The sequence below is a fragment of the Neofelis nebulosa genome, chromosome 5, assembly GCF_028018385.1.
Source record: "Neofelis nebulosa isolate mNeoNeb1 chromosome 5, mNeoNeb1.pri, whole genome shotgun sequence".
NCBI classification, from domain to species: Eukaryota; Metazoa; Chordata; class Mammalia; order Carnivora; family Felidae; genus Neofelis; species Neofelis nebulosa.
In genome coordinates, this window is record NC_080786.1 from 113640784 (window position 1) to 113658820 (window position 18037).

At 35.9% G+C, this 18037-nt stretch overlaps 1 protein-coding gene across 1 annotated transcript in view; it reads right to left on the minus strand.

The window, feature by feature from the left end:
* ARL6 (ADP ribosylation factor like GTPase 6) overlaps positions 1-14360 on the minus strand; it is a 40231-nt gene extending 25871 nt beyond the window's left edge. The window contains exons 1-4 of the mRNA XM_058731664.1: positions 13940-14360; positions 11144-11293; positions 3904-3965; positions 3398-3466 (exon numbers count right to left, since the gene is read on the minus strand). Of these exons, the coding sequence (XP_058587647.1) occupies positions 3398-3466; positions 3904-3965; positions 11144-11266 (254 nt within the window). The 5' untranslated portion in view covers positions 11267-11293; positions 13940-14360. The remainder of the gene's footprint in view (positions 1-3397; positions 3467-3903; positions 3966-11143; positions 11294-13939) is intronic.
* Positions 14361-18037: the final 3677 nt, after the last annotated feature.

The window sequence follows — 18037 nt, forward strand, 5'->3', positions numbered from 1 at the left end:
TGATATATAAACATTTCCGTGATCTTTTTCTGCAGTATGGTTTGAGCTTTTTTAATTTTGAGAGAGAGAGAAAGAGCATGAACAGGGGAGGCACAGAATGAGAGGGAGAGAATCCCAAACACGCTCCACACATCAGTGCAGAGTCTGATGCGGGGCTCAAACTCACAAACCATGAGATCATGACCTGAGCCAAAATCAAGAGTTGGACACTTATCTGACTGAGCCACCCAGGCGCCTCTTGTTTGAGCTACCTTTGTATGAAACATTAAACACTATACCAGTATTTTTTTACCTTAACCATAGTGATAAATACATTTTACATTAAGAGGACACATAAGTATACATAACTATATTTGAAATAAGTTTTTGGAAATAATTACAAATAGCTTTTATTTTATTCAATTTGATTTTTTTTAAACTGATAACCATCTACTGATAACCAGCTACTGAACTGGCTTAAGGGTTCACCTATAGATCTCACTGGCCCTTAAAAAAAAGTCACTGATTCCCTCTGACCCATTCATTGCATGGTGTCATCAAATACTGTGCCAAACTTCTATTGTTGGACTTAGAGATTATTCTTAATTTTCATGATTATGAAAAAGTTTGGAATAAACATCCTCCTAAATACAATTCTTAAATTTTTTGATACTTTAAGATTTGTTCTTAGGACTAAAATTTCTAGGAATATATACAAAATTAAAAGTTTTAGATAAACACTGACAAATTGTATTCCAGACATGCTTTATCAACATCATACTTATACTAATATCAGTACTTTTCCCACCCCTTTCCTGTATGGCTTCTTAACAGTTTTCCATTTTTGCCATTTTAAAAGCATATTTACATTGTATTTCATTAATTGCTAGTGAAGTTCAATATCTTTTCATATATTTACTGGACATTTATACTTTTTTTGTGAATCACTTATTCTAGTAGTAAGTTATTATCTTAAAGTTCAATGTCATTAGTAATCACACGAATATAAAAATAAAACAACTTTCTAGTTCTATTTCTTCTACCATTAAAAAAAATGAATACAGATTATCACCAGTCATTTATTAGTAGTAGCCATAGAAATTGATATGACTGGAAAGATCTACCAAGAGCTTTAAAAATGTTCACTTTGAACCAGTAATTTTATTTCTGAAATTTATTCTGAGGAAACATGGACTATGACAAAGATTTATGCAGAAAGATGTGTTAACTGAAGGGCTGTTTATAATCTTCAAAAACTGAGAAAAGCCTTTATGTCCAAAAATAGAAAAATGACCAAAAAATAGACATAGGCATATGAAAAAATAACAGGTAGCCATGCATTAGTTATATTCTTTGTATGTTTTTCCTGATTTATTCTTATCATGAATGTTAACTGAAAAAGCAGGATAAAAAACTATATATGGCAATTTATAATGTTCCTTTCTCAATTATGTAAAGTGTGTATTTTATATTTTAAAAAAGAAGAAATATACAAAAAAGATTAACAATAGCAAATTTATTAGTAGTGAGATTTATGGAAAACAACTTTTGTATATTCTCTTCTATATTTTTCAAATATTAAAAAAAGTGCACTCCTTATATTTTATATTTTATTACTTTTTCATATTATAAGGATAAGATGCAAAAATTATATAATAATTAATATTATAGAATCATATAAATGACAAAGTAAACTTCCCTTATAATCTTGTTGTTCCCAAAACAAATGCTATTAATGGTTAGGTGTACATTCCACCTATTTTTTTTTCTTCTCTATATATACTAAGCACATATTTTTATTAAGAATACTATTTTTCTTTTTATAATTGAGATATGTCATTATAAACAGGGTTCAACACACAATTTTCAGTGTATATCTTTGCCCACCAGTGTTAGTCATAGGATACTTTTCAAGCAGCAAAATGATGGCTGGAGGGCATGAACATTTTTCATTTTAACAGATACTGGTAAATCTCCCTGAAAAAGATGTTACATTTCCACCATAAGAATGACTTGTTTTGCCAACAGTACACTTAATCTTTTTAACCTCTTTCAGTCTAACAGATTAAAATGAATTTGTTCTTTCATAATTAGAAAAATATAGAGATACAAGATATAAATTTACTATTATTATAAACTTCTCCATAGTAACCATATTCACTTTTCAACCTACAATTTATCTATAGTGTTCATAATTAACTTCTTCCAAAAAGATTTTGAAGAAAAAGGAATTAAAATAAGAAACATTTCCTTTTGGAGTGTCTGGGGGGTTCAGTAAGTTAAGCATCCGACATTTGGTTTTGGGCTCAGGTCATGATCACACGGTTCATGAGTTCGAGCCCCACATCAAGCTCTGTGCTGACAGTGCAGAGCCTGCTTGGGATTTTCTCTCTCCCTCTCTCTGCCCCTACCCCACTCATGCTGTCTCTGTCTCTCAAAATAAATTGATAAACTTAAAAAAAAAAAAAAGAGAAACATTTCCTTTTTTTAAAGTACTATTTTCTATGTATTTTTTTATCGCACATTTGCAGGAAAGAATTAATCAAAAAAAATTAAAATCAGATCTGGCAGTCATGTCATAACCACTGAAAACAAGAGTTCATAATGACAAAAGGGCATTTAGTCAAACGATACTGATTATAATTTCAGACTCCAAAAGTAATTTACATTGCTTATATATGAAGGAGTCCTAGCAATAATAGAAGTTAATGAATTCATTTTAATACCACATGCAAATCTTGAGAGGATATAATACATTTGGATCCTAGTAACTTGATAATCTGCAGTGATTAGTGAGCACTTGATGTGCATATGCTGAAAAATATCTTGTTTAGAATTGGTTATAGAAAAATGGATCAACTGTTAGTACTATTATTTTAACTAAATTTATTCAATAAATATGTACTGATGTATATGTCCAGCATCATACTTGGCCTTGAAGAAAAAACCTTAATAAGAAATAATCCCTGCTCTTGAGGAATTCATACTCTTACTATGGAGGCAGGTATGGTACAGGACTTTAAGACCTAAGAATTATGATTACAGAGGTGTGAATGGGCAAAGTACTTTGTGAATGCTGGGGACAGAATACCTGGGCAACATGGTGAAATTTCACAGAGGAGGTGACTTTTGAGTTAGCCTTAAAGCATGACTATATTAACTTTAAACAAAATAAAAGAGGGCATTAAAAACAGAGAGAACAGCATATGCAAAGAACCAAAGTCATGAAGGGCCCGAAGCCTTTGAAAAATAATATAAAGTATGATCATGTATCTTTTTAAATTAGAAAATGTGCTTAAATTATATGAAAAATAAACATTGCAACCTAGCCCATGTAATCTTTTGGATTTATCTGTTAATCGTTATTTGTTATTAAAATATAATCATCTAGTTAACTAACATTCATAAACATACTTACTTATAATAGTGCTCCCAGAGATTTCTGTATCTTCCTTGACCTGACATGTCAAACACTGTAAAAGACAAACTACAGAAAAAGACAATAAAAACAAAACAAAATCAAACACCAAACAAAACAATGACTACCTTATAAATTACTAACTTAAGGTGTCACTTCTATTTAAAATTTTAAATTTTTTCAAAGAAGCCACCTTTGGATATACAATATGCAATTTGAATCAATTTTCAAGTACAAGTCCCATAAGATAAATTTTTTGAATATAAATATTTTTCAATGAGTAACATATAAAAAATGTTTTCCTTGCTAGAGAGATTATCAGAATTTGTCTGAACTCTAAATTCTGAAAAATAATCCACAGGTAGTGGTACAAATAATTTAATACTTATGGGTTTCTGAAACAACAAATTAATTTTTCTAAAAGTGGAAGGAATGACGAGGTAGATCTAATATTATCACTTTTTCACCCAAAACTTCTTAGTCACAAGCATAATAAAGTGAATTACCTGGACGATTTGAATTTCTCTATGCTGAATCCTATGGTTGGAACTATATCTTGAGATTGAGCCTTTAAGAGAAAAGATAAATTTAGAAATTTGCAATTACCAAAGATGAATTATTCCTCAGGTTAAAAAAAATATCCAATATCCAATTCTAAAATTTTTCACTAAGGAAATGACAGAATTAAACAAAATTATAATTTTTACAGTGGGATCACAGTGTGTGAATGCTTTACAGAAGTTTAAGGTTTACTAATATGAATCTGTATAATGTGTATGTCTTAATTCATATTTTGTGGCTTGCTGCAAGTTACCACAGCCTTAAAGCGGTTTGATGAGTCATTCCGAGTTCACATACAGGACTTTGTAATCTTTCACCACATACCTAATGAGTTTCTATATACTATAGGGGACTGTTCTCATATCTAGATGGTGAATATACATGGCCCCTGCTCTCACTGAGCTTATTATCTAAAGAAGGTAAACAGCAATAACCAAGTAAACTACAAATGAACACGATTTCAGGCAGTGATAAGTACAATGAAAGGTGATTTGGGGATGGGAGGCAACGGGGGAGGAGGTTGGTATGGGGCATGGAAGAGCCTCTCTGAGGAGGTGACATCCGACCCAAGAGTAAATATCAAAAAGGAGAAAAGCTATGACGAGATCTTGGCAAAGAATATTCCACTCAAAGGAATTAGCCAGTGCAATGACCCCAATGCAGGAAGGAACTTGTCACTGAGGAAAAGGATAAGACCTGTATATCTAAAATGTACTGAGTAAGGCAGAGAGCTGTATGTAATAAAGAGAGGTAGAGCCTCGAAGGTCATGGTGGGGAATTCTGTGTGAAGAGATACAAGGGGGCAAAAGTACAGCAGGAGAAATGTTAGAAAGTCAATTAAGTGACTTAAACTGGCAATTAAAGTGCCTTAAACTGGGGTGCCTGGGTGGCTCAGTTGGTTGAGTATCTGACTCCTGATTTTGGTTCAAGTCATGATCTCACAATTCATGAAATTGAGCCCCGTGTCAGGCTCTGTCAGGCTCACTTCTTGCTTTGCTTTATTACAAAAAACTTGTAATTACTCTTAATTGTTAATATGCTATCTTAGACAAGTTACTTAACTTCTCCAAACCTTAGTTTTCTCAAATGTGAAATCTGTTATTATCTTTAACTTGTAAAGTTATCATGAGAATTAAATTAGTTAATGAATGCAAAATACTCAATACAGTGTCAGGCCCATAGTAAATACTCAACAAATATCATAATTATAGTCACTGATTTCAGTCTCTTTCCAACTTTCTCCATGCAATCAATCACAGTGTAACTTAAAAAAGATCACCCTTTAGTTCATCATGTTGCTTTTGTGTGAAAACAGCAGGAGTAGAAAGAAAACTGTTGCCTCACACCATTACATTTAATTTGGTAGTCTACTTTTGGAAATTTAAAATTCAAATGCAAAGACAGAAGCTGAAAAGTCACTGGAGCTTAGTCACCTTAGTAGCAATGTGCTAGTGAAAAGGCCTCCCTAGAGATGCCCGGTTTTGCTTTTCTGAAGTTTGTTTATTCAGCTTTTCTTTCTTATGAGCTGCCTATATTCTTCCAAAAATATCTTTCTGTTTATGTTAGAATTCATTTCCTGCGATTCAGAGTCCTGCCTCAGATCTTAGGGTTTCTTCACTGCAAAACAAACTTTGGATTAAAGAGTTTCCTAATTTTTGTTGTCCCTAAATAACCCACTGTTTTGGTTTTTGATTTTGATCACAATCATAATAAAATCATCAGCTATTATTATCAGGAAAAATATAACAGTAATAAAAAAGCAAGGAAGTTAAATGTTTAAAGAAATCTCAGGGGCGCCTGAGCAGCTCAGTCAGTTAAGTGTCTGACTTCGGCTCAGGTCATGATCTCATGGTTTGTGGGTTCGAGCTCCATGTCAGGCTCTGTGCTGACAGCTGAGAGCCTGGAGCCTGCTTTGGACTCTATGTCTCCTCTCTCTCCACCCTTCCCCTGCTCGTGTTCTGTCTCTCTCCCAAAAATAAATAAGCATTAAAAAAATTTTTTTTAAAAAAGAAATCTCAGAAGATACACCTCAAAAGAATAGCCCTATCCTCACTGAACTGTATAGTTAGAACATTTGCCTAGTCTCTTCACAATCACCCAGCTTCTGCACAAACTCTTTGTTTCCAGATCTTCTCTTTTAACTTGCTGTTTTAATTAACAGGGATAAAATTAATCAACTTTCTTTTCTTCCCATCATTTCTAAAGTTGTAATGTAAGATAATTAGAAAGAAGAAATTCCACACATTAATTAGGATAAAACAAGGTATGTGAGCTGGTGCTTCCAGATTCAAGTAGGATTCATTTTCTTCTAGAGAATGATCTCCAACATTAATCGTCCTCTGCTCTATCTAGGAACAAATACATTTGGTCATTCTCTAACTTGCTCAGGGAATGGTACAAAGCAAGCAAAGAGTATAGGAATTATCACCTCAGTGGAATAGTCTATCTGACACAGCCCAAGGATAGACTAATGTTAACAAGAATAGAACAGGATTTCTGAGAGAGGATTCTATTTGGTTGGTCTACTAAACATGATAACCTTGGTGCCATCAATCATCATTCCCTACCCAAAAATGAAAATAGAAAAATAACCCATCAGTCCATTCACCCAAAATACACTTATATACCTTGCAATATTATTTGGGATTTAGTGTTGATTAATATGAGATATATGCTCTTAAGGAATTTAAATTTATGAGGAAACATTTAATAAACAAGCTACCAATCAAATATGCAAGATATTTCAGATTGTTTTAAATCATACAAATCAGGATGATGTGGTAGTATAATGGCATTTATGCTGGGAAAGGGGGGGTGGTTGGGAATTGGAAAAGAAAGATATTTATAGAGTGCATCTCTAAGAAAATACAGCTAAGACCAGATTCTCCAGTGATCAGGTTAAAATGCCTCCTCACCCCCATTCATCAGTTTAGAAAACACCAGCAACCTCAACACATTGACAATAAATAAGCATTAAGATAGCTTAAAGCCATTTTGGGGCCGGGAAGTATCTAGTTACCTAGAAACTGCTTCTATCCACAGACAAAAAAAAGAGACGTTACTATAAAATAAGATTTGCAAATTTTTTTGCAAGAAGTTTCTTGATAGAGCATTGTAGATTTCTATAATTCACTTAATTCATTAAAAATAATCTTTCTAGAGGTACCTGGGAGGCTCAGTCGGTTAAGTGTCTGACTCCTGATTTCAGCTCAGTTCATGTTCTTGTGGTTTGTGGGATTGAGCCCTGTGTCAGGTTCTGCTCTGACAGCGCAGAGCCTGCTTGGATATTCTCTATCTCCCTCTCTCTTTCTGCCCCTCCCCAACTTGTGTGGGCATGCTCTCTCTCTTTCTCTCTCAAAATAAATAAATAAACTTTTAAAAATAATGTTTCTAATAGTGGATGTAAGCTCACAAGAGATTTCTTCAGTACAGAGACACTGAGGAAACAAGGGTTATTATCTATACCTGTGTGACAGAGATTGGGGGCCTTTTTCAAGTGGTCTTTTGGCTATTAGCACCAAATTAAAAAAAAAAAAAAAAGAGCAAAGCAACTTACTGTGTTCTTAGGATCTAGAGGTCAGTTATTCAAGGAGACAGGGTAGTTGCCTAAAGATTAAATCTCAGGAAGTGGTGTTAGAAAGTAGGTGATCATCCCCTTAAAATAGCTGTATAGCAAGTCTAGGCTAGTTTTGTAGTTCACCAGAGGTAACAGAGAGACAGGGATGTTGGAAAACAATGGAAGATTAATTAAAAAACCTTAGTTACTGGCTGTGAACCGAGGTTTTCCGAAGGGCTCTTCCTGACTAATGTGGTGTGTTAGGCAGGGTTAACAGGTTACAAAACCAGTCTGAAATGGGGGTATTATAAGATCACAGGGGTGTCTGGGTGTCTGGGTGTCTTAGATGGCTGAGCATCCGACTCTTGATTTCAGCTCAGGTCATGAGCCCAGGATTGTGTGATTGAGCCCTGCATCAGGCTCCATGCTGAGCGTGGAGCTTGCTTGATTCTCTCTCTTGCTCTTTTTCTTTCTCTCTTTCTCTCTGCCCCTCTGCCCTGCTCATGTGCTCTCTTTCTAAAAAAAAAAAAAACAAAAAAAAAGATTTTAAGATCCAGACTGAGCATGCTGTCTCCTTCCCTTTTTGACCCAAATCCCTAGAAATGACAAAAGAAACTATGAAAAAAAATCCATAGCTAATTTAAAAAATAAGAGCCATTGTCTTCAAAAGAATATCCTTGTTCAGGTAAGAAAGCTGTTTGCATCCATACCAAGGAAGATTCTTCCTATGGTAATAACCATATTTTGGAACATAAGATTACTATACTGGTGGGGAGGATGGAAAAAGAGACTGTAATTTCAATTCTGTTTTTTTAATGTTATTTCTCCCAATGTGAGTACAGTAGACATTGGGGGACTGGTCCATTTTGTGGTTATTAATGGTGGCTCTGGTTTCAATAATTTTGTACTTATTTGAGATCAGTTTTACCAAAACAAAAAAATTTACCTTTGAGGCTATTCTCTGATGTGGAGAAAAGTGTAAACACCTCTGACAGAATAGGCCCTTGCTTAAAAAATTTCCTTATAATCTTGTTCGCTTATTGTTGACAGCTTTACCCACAGAAATGCAGGTCACCAGTCACTGAGTTTAAGCATTTGCCCATACGGATCTTCTGATAGCTGATCCACAGTACTGATTATGGGCCCAGGCACAGTTGGGTATGGCTCTACTTTTAACATATACTCACTGTTCTTTAAATTCAATTCTGGACCCCATCCAACTAGGTAGGTTGCTTTATCTTCCTCTGAAGGACTGATAAAGAAATTTCGTATAATCACAAAGTCAGGAGATAGACTCCAACGTATGTGGGCTTTTTGACCTGATCTTTGCCTTATTGGGGAAGAATCTCTTTTTTCCTGTCTTCATATAGAGAAAACTTCATTAAATGATACTCCTTATTTCTCAATCTCCCCTCCACCAATTTATTCCTCTCCATGGGAAAAGAATTACTCCTTTGCCCAGTTTGTGAAGTGAACTGAGCATTCTTCATTCTTCCTCTCTCTCCTCATGCTTATCACAAGCCACATGCTTATCACAAGCATGCACTCTCATCTGATCTTAGCCATTCAATAAACCTAGAAGAGTAGGATTTTTCCCTGAGGAGGAAAACTTGAAATTTTGGGAGGCCAATCTCAATACAATAGAGTGTTAGCAACTCCTCTGAACAGACCTAACCTCACCCTCCAAAATCAACCTTTTAAATAAAGCTGGTATTTTTTTTAAGTTTATTTATTTATTTTGAGAGAGAGAGAGTGCATGCAAGCAGGGGAAAGGCAGAGAAAGAGGGAGACAGAGAATCCCAACGGGCTCTTCACTGAAAGCACAGAGACTGATGTGGGGCTCGAACTCATGAACCGTGAGATCATGACCTGAGCTGAAGTTGGACACTTAACGGACTGAGCCACCCAGGCACCCCAAAGGTGGTATTTTTGATCTCTGCCTGACTTCAGCATGTATGCCTGAGCTGACTCCCAACTCAGTGGTGAACTCCTTAAATTAACTAAATTGCCTTCCAAATCCATCTTCGACTTCTTATCCTGGCTGCCTCAAACTATCTCCAACCTGAAGATACACCAGCAATTAGTTGTTTTTCTGTGGCAAACTCATCCATGTAGAAGGGAATAATGACCAGAAAAAAAGAAATAATGGTGTTTTTGTAATTCCAAAGCAATCTCCAACTAAACAGAAGTAAAACTAAAGCTGTTGCAAAAGAAAATGGAGTAGTAAGGTTGTCTATTCTGCCCAACCTGAAGCATTATTTGAAGACAATAAAATTCATCTTCAACTACTATATTTAGGAGCAATATTTCCCATTCTCTAGCCATTTAGTCATTAAAAGTACCAGCTTGTTTTTTGTCCCATCTGTATGCAGTCTATTTTTTCAGTCTACATTTTTCACTAATGGCTTTTACCTAAATAAGTGTATTTACAACTGTAAATGTTAGTTGTCTATTCAATATCCATTCTCTCCTTCTTCTATACTTACAGGATCCTTATTATTCCTGGAAGCAGCAGTATGCCTTGCTTTAAAAAAAAAATCCAGCTTGGGGCACCTGGGTTGCTCAGTCGGTTAAGTGCCCGACTCTTGATTTTGGCTCAGGGCATGACCTCACTGTTTGGGGGATGGAGCCCCACAACAGGCTCTGCGCTGACAGTGAGGAGTCTAATACTCTCTCTCCCTCTCCCCCCATTCTCTCTCGCTCTCTCTATCAAAATAAATAAATAAACTTTAAAAAATCCAGCTTTATTTATAGTTAGGGGTAGCCAATGAAATGTAAGTTAGGAATCATCAGTTGGTGCTTCTGGGTAAGCTCTTTAAAGAGGGCTTATTTAGGAAGAAGGTCTATTCCTTCAGCTTATTCTTTTCTCCTCCTGGTGACTTAGAATACAGATATAATAGTTAACCAAGGTGACCATGTGGAGATCTTGAAGATGAAAACCAGGCACTTGGAATAGCATAACAGAAAGATGGAAGATGCCTGGATATCTCACAACTGACCACAGCCCTGGAATACCTCCTCAGGACTTATTTAGGTGACAGAAAAAGAAACCTCTTACTTATTTAGTCCACTGTTATGTGGGTTTTCTTTATGTGTAGCAGAACCTAACTTCAACTTATGTACCATGTGTTTAATGTATAGCTTTATATATTTTATAGTTATTAAAATTATATTTTCATATACTTATTACTTCTACGACTTAAAGTCATTCTGCTTACTACTACTGATAGGTATACCACACTCCTGGTAAACTGTCTAATTATCCATAGAACCCATAAAAATGATTCACCTTTCCCTCTGCTTATTAAGAAAGAGCCAAAAAGAAGGCAATGCTACCTAAGAGTAAACTTTGCAAATCTGTGAGAATCTTTAGAGAAAAAAAGACATTTGGAAAATATTCCAATTTAAATAATTATCAAGACATATTTATCAAGACAAGTATTACTAATGTATACCTGCATAAAATACACTGCAAATTATGGCACCCTGACATTTATTACTTTAAGGTACTACAAGGTTAACAGGATTTCATAACATGATTATCTGAAGTAATGATGGCAAACAAAATAATTCTGCATATTAACTTTCTCTCGCAGAAAATACTTAAAGCATCTAAAAAAGATACTTACATTTGAAGGTTTAAGTTTGTTAATGATTGTTGTTTTGCCACTATTATCCAGCCCAAGGCACAAAACATGAACCTCCTTCTTCCTTAGGCCAAGCAAGCCTGAAAGTCTGTCTAGCAATCCCATAATGTGATTCAAATATTTACAAACCAGCTGCAAGTCAGAAAGTAAAAATGATATATCAATCACAGGCACTTTAGGTAAGGAAAATATGAGCATGTGCATCAAAAATTTAATAATTTAAAGACATAATGATAAAAACCATGTCAATGTAGCTCTGTATTTAGTAAACAGAATTTAAGCTGATTATCACAAAGGAGCCTTAACTGAAATGCACATTGGCAGCTTACAACCCTAGGTAACACACAGAATAATGCCCTTGAAATAACTGTACTTTTCTCATTGTAATTTATAATATTTAAGAAGAAAATGTGGTTAAACTCAGTATTGTGTGGACTATGCCACTTATGATCTTGAAAATATATGCAGCCTTTTCTGGAAATCTGGAACAATGAATGGGCAAAGGGGTTCATGCTAAGCCTAATGCGGAAGCTTAGAAGGCAGATTAAAAAAAAAAGAGAGAGAAAAACTTAGATTTTAGCTACATTATTTGTGCCACTGGCTAAATCTTTTTCTGAAGCCAGGCCCATTGTTGTATTATGCAATAATCTGAACTATTAAATTTACTGGTTTTGTTTGTTTGCTTCTATGCAGCTTAGGTTGCATTTTCTATCAATAGGAACAAAGAATCCTAACAGATATATTTATCTTAATATACATTGCTAGACATATTGCTTGTTCATAACCTGCTATGAACATTCCAAATGAAACTTTCCAAAGGTGCTCCCTTTGGGTCCATCCCTCCCCAAAACATTATAATGTGATGGCAGAAGAGAGATATCCCTGTTGTCAGCTCTCAACTGCTGCCCGGACTGCTATAGCAGCAACTGCAATCTGCCTGTGTCCAAAGTATTTCCTATTATTTTAACCATCATTTCTGAGTTCTCTAAATAGTCATCTCATTTAATTGATTTATTCTCATCTCCATCTAAGGTTCCAGAAGCCTGTCATTCCCCAGCTCCTTCAGTACTTTTTAACCCACACTATCCTAGGCAAGGCCATTCCTTGAAGGCTCTGAGCCTGCAGCAACTTAAATGATGAGGTTTCCAAGACAAGTGCATCCAAAAGGAGGCTGTGTCATCGATTTTGCTTAGGCCTGTTGGGGGATCATACGGAAATTTCAAAACTGAATTCCAATGATGTGCAGAAAAGAGAAGGTACAATGCCCCACATAAGCATGGGGCCTATAAAACAGAGCCACAGTTGTTTTATCCAAGGGATGGGTTTGATCAGGTACTCCACTTGTGCCACTTTTCTCCTTGTGCTGGAGATTCAACTCTCACTCCATCAATTCCTTTAAATCTCCACTTAAGGAGCATTTGTAGAATCTACTTTAAGTTAGCCTTCTGATATGAAGCAATTCACACAGACCATTTTAATTGAAAGTAGATTTGCTATTACTCACTTTGTTATTTATTGTACCAAACATGCTGATATAAAGGCAATATCTTGTTTTCCATTTTTCATACAATTTGAACAGATTTTTTAAAAAAATGACTACTTCTCACATCCTCCTCCTTTGAGCATCCACTATAAAGCACTGACTGTCAAAAGCTTGATACTTGAATATTCATTCAATTTTCCATAGAACCCTGGATTGTGATTTTCCAATCCTTTTTCATGGATTATCAAACCTAATGCTTGTTAATGAAATATTTGGGGGCATACAATTTAGAAGTCAGTTGTTCTAAAAGCTATAATTATAGCCTTATACATGCTTCTATTTCTTAGTAATCATTCATTTCTGTAAGTTTAATTTTTGCAGGCATGAAAGAAGAAAAGATAACAATTTAAGCCACTTAACGTTTATTTACAATGCCCTATGTGCACAGTGGGAGATAAAATTAAAGTTTTCTGTAGCTCACTACGTCTAAAGCCCTGCCAACTTTTGCTGCACAGGGGAATCAACTACTTGAAGTAATTCTGATGAAGGGATTAGAGCATCTGTATTTTGAAAAGTTACACAGTGTTTCTGATGTACAGTTACTATTGAGAACTACTGGCTTTCAGAATAAAGCCCAAACTTTCTCCCATAGCTTTTAAGGTTCACAGCGTGGCTCCAATCTACCTTTCCAGTTTAATATTTTACTGTTTTATTGTTTTCCTCTCTCTGCACACCAGCCAATCAATTCTCTTGATTGTGATCTGAGATTCTTTCTAAAGGATTACTTGTTGCCAGAAGAGTCTTGAAGAATTAGGATGTTATCCACAGACAGTAAAGGGCTTGGAAGGTAGGCCTCAGAGATAGTGGTCGGGCAGAGAAAACACCACGAATGGTACTTTGTAAACTTTAAGAAGTATTCCTAGAGTGAATTATAGCTCACTCTTAGTACTTCAGCCATTTTTATTAGGCTTTTAGTTTTTAATGATGAAATTTCAATTACGTTTTCCACAAACCAAATAAAAACAAAAAACTGGGCGGTGTTAAAACCAAACAAACATATGCCCAACCCAGTTCAACGAGTTTTCTGGGGTCCCTTATACTAACCGCATAAACCAGCTTTCCTTTTCCACCTCTTAAACTTTAGAAACAATGGTACACAGTAAAAAAAAAACAAAAACAAAAACAAAAACAAACTAGGAAAGAGTAGAAAGCAATTCTAAAACGCAATTCTAAAACGCGGCGGGAGTGGTGGCGGTGGTGGCAGCGCTGGCTACAGATAGGGGGCAGGGAGATACCTGGTCTTTGAGGTTGGTCTTGCGGGCCCAGGAGCTGAAGAGGTACAGGAATGGGCCACTCGCTCGTATCCGTCTCTGGGTTAAGAATCGGGCGTCTCTCAGCCTTCTTCTCTATGCTTCCATTGGAAGAATCCCTGCTCCTGAGCAAAGCCGCTTCTACAAGTTCGGTGAATTGGTAGCTTGTGCCACAGCCGGAGCATCAGTGGCTGGGCAGGCGCCTAGGCGCGTAGCGTTCCCTAGGCAACCGGACGTTCTTCCGGTCCCGAAGCCACGCCTCCTTGGAGTTTTAGGAAGTCAGACTTGGTGCTCTTGTTTATGGGATTGAAGAGCACCGGAAAATGCCAGAGGCACACCGAGGAGTATTAAAGAATGTGTTTAGACAGGTGGCGGGGTGAACTGCCGCCTTCCTGCGAGGAGCAGTGCTGTCCCGGATGGAGCATGATGGGAGTTGTAGGAGCGCGCACAGCCTGATGGGATGCTCCTGGCCTGGCGTTTGCTGTGGGCGTTTCTTTCCGTCCAGATTTCTCCCAGGCTCTCGGGAGAGTATCAGCAATTTCACCCCTTTGGGGCGGGCCCTTCTTGTGGCTGCCAGAGCGCTAAGAAACCTATGTGTGTTTACCCGGCACGCGCGGCAGCGTGATGGCAACGACTGAAAGACAACTGTGCCCACTCTGGCAAGGCGTGCACCGGAGTTGCCCCGCTGCCCCTTGAACCGAGGCTTTCCGGGCTGTGTTAGGCCTCAGGCTCTGGAGTCCTGGAAAGTAGAAATGTTAGGGAGTGGAGAGAAACTAGTGTAAAAAGGCGAAAGCATTACTCGACAGAGAAAGTAAGCCTGTACTCTGGCTTCTTAGCTCTCTGATCTCCTGAAGAAATTTCCACTAGTCATAATCCGATTAGATTACTGCCCCCAGAATCAAGGCGGTAGGTGGTTCAGAAAAGGAATAGTCTGAATGCTTAACATTAACCACCTTAAATTGCACTGGGATTTTACAGTGATAGGCCAGTTGAAAATATCTGGATATACACATTTCTTCACATTTTTATAACCGCGCTTTCCAAAGGACAGACTACAGTTGGGAGTAATTTTGAAGATTTTTCAGTCAGCCTAACCTACCTCCGTCCCAGGGCCGATGAATGGTTTTCATGGCTTAAAACGTTCTTCAGATGAGTTTTCATCTCTGGTTTCCTTTTTGGCCTTGAGTATGGACCATCAGCCCCCTCTCCCCCCACCTCCAGCTAGTGTTATGTTTACTACCCTGCCTGATTTTTGGCCTAGGAGGGTGAAAAAAGAGACTGGAAGAGTTACATAAAATTATTGATGGAAGTGTTTATGTGAATGATTACAGGGTGGGTGGGTTGGTTTGTTTTGTTTTGTGACATTTCCAAATTTGCAAATGTGATTATTTTACAATGAAAAAGAGTGGGGTTCTGCGCAAATGACTCGAAAGGCTAAAACTGACAAAAACCAAAAACCCAACAGTTGTATATTTCAAAATACTTACAGATGTTCTTGAAAAAAATGGAGTACGTATATATTCTTTGTGTGTGGCCTTAGGCCAGTTAACTCTATGCTACAGCTTCATCACTTGCAAAAATACACTATTATCTCATTTGGCAGTTTTGAGGATTGAATAGATTAAAAAACTATGTATGTTTCGCACATAGTAGGTGTTCAGTAAATAAGTTCCTGTCTTCCTTCACCCTGAAATTTTTATTATATAGATAGGATTTGACCCAATTCCTAAATGTTCTGGCTCATTAACTTCTGACTGTAAATGCATTTACAGGGAGGTATTACTTTTCTTTGTGTCTCGCTGTTGTGATTCATTTTGATGAGACATGGAAGCTAATTTCTGAATAGCCTGAATGACTTTTTTTTTTTTTTCTTTAGAGTTAAGCAGAAATCTTATGTTTCAGAAAACATTAGTGGACAGACTTATTTTTTCCTGTTTGGAGTTGACATTTTCTGTCCTTAGGTTGAGTTCAATTTTTGCTTAGTACAAAACAGTTGGTGAATACTGGAAATGTAACCAGGAGATTGGGTATCAAATTTTCAGTAAATTTGGGCATAAACATAAATCTTTTACAAAAAAAAAATAGCTAAGAAAATAGTTATCTTAGGTAAGTGTAGTTGATGTCTTGATTTACTATCATTAGAGATTAAATTGTGGTTATAAAACCTACAATGTACTTAATAATCTAGAAAATGCCAGTTTTGAAAATACGTCAAAGTTTAAAAACATAAATATTTCATATGGTTGAATCTGCGCTGTGGTACTTTGCCAACTGAAATTGCCTTCGAGTATATTTAGTCTCAGCATAAAAATTGTTCCGCTTGATGTAATAAGTTAGTTTGGCTATCTTCATTTTATTATGAGGGAAAGAAGCTTTAAAAATGGTATGTGATTTTCTGAAGACTACTTAAGATATCTGTATAAGAGAAGAAAGTTTCTAGTATTTTATAACTAGTTTTAATTTTACACTGGCTTTTGGAACTGTAGTAGAAGAATTATAAGAGTCCAGTGTAAGATACAACTACAATACTATTCTGATTAATTCAGGATACTTTTAAAAAAATGTTTATTTATTTTGAGAGAGAGAGAGAGAAAGAGAGCAGGGGAGGGGCAGAGAGAGGGAAACAGAAAACCCCAAGCAGGCTCTGCACTGATAGTGTAAGACTTGAACTTCACAAACCGTGAGATTATGACCTGAGCGGAAATCAAGAGTTGGATGCTTAACTGGCTGTGCCACCCAGGTGACCCAAGGGTAATTTTTATGTATTTTATTACCAGCAACTTTTAAAAGATATAGAAAAATCACTGAATCATAATTTATTGCATGTTTTTGGAATGAATAGTCTAAAGCTGTTTGAATAGTTGGACATTATGTGTATCTTTTGGTTTTCGGTAATTTTATGTACCGTATCACCTCTGCAATGAACAGTTTAATTTATTGAAACTCACAAAATAGTTGGCCGATATGAAATCACTACAAAAATATATATCTATTTATAATGATTTATGTGAATTTATCCCTTGACCCTAATGACATTAATTATCTTGAAAAATTACAGCTATGATTTTGCATCCAGAATTATATATATAAAGAGCATCTAGATTTAAGAGACTAAAAATGTATTAAATCTGCATCAAACAACAGTACAAAAAAGTCACAAATTTAACCACCAGAACTGTAACTTTTATTTGCTAATAGATATTTTAATAAACAGGCTTACTCCATCTGTAAGACCCTGGTAATGCCTCTTAGGAAATCATAGAAAAATAAAATACAATAATTAGTAATTTGTACTTTGTACAAAAATGTTACTATGTTGCTCAGCAGGTAGTTTTGCTAAACACCATATTCTTTCAGCAAATAGATGACATATGTAATGCAATTCACCACAAACAATCCCTCATTGAGAGCTGAGCATTCTATAACACTATTAACTTGTAAGCATGCCAGCACATGAAAATTTACATGGAACATCATAATATTACAGTAGATTTTTATAAGATGACAACAATACCACCTTTAGTAAGTCTGGCCTACTTCACTGCTATAGCAAAGTAGATAATAGGTAGGATTGCAGTTCAATTGTTAACACCCTTTTACTGTGTTTATCTCTCTATTATCTTGTTATACAACCAGAAAAGAGAACATAGTCTGTGTAAGGAACCTGAGTGGAAGGCATATATTGAAGTTCTATATAGATACCAAAGAGAAACAGTAATAACAAAGAGAAAAAAACTATAGTGCTGCACTTCCTTATTCTCACAGATCTTTTCCTCCTTTTGTAAGAGCAGATGGGTACACTGCTAAATCCATAATTAATGATAACTAACTTTATGATAGGTTACAGAGAGATACATTTTAAAAACCATATTCACTCTTATAGGAAGGAGAAATGACTTCAGCTGCAGTTTTTTATGAGTCAAATAAGTGCTTTATGAGGAATTAAATGTCTCAACCTAGACAGATGTTATCTGGTATTTTATATAAATGTACTCTTTAGTATTAAATTAATAAACTTTTTAGGATTTGTGCTAGAAAGATTTTTATAACTTTTATTTTGAATACACTGCAACTGCTGACATC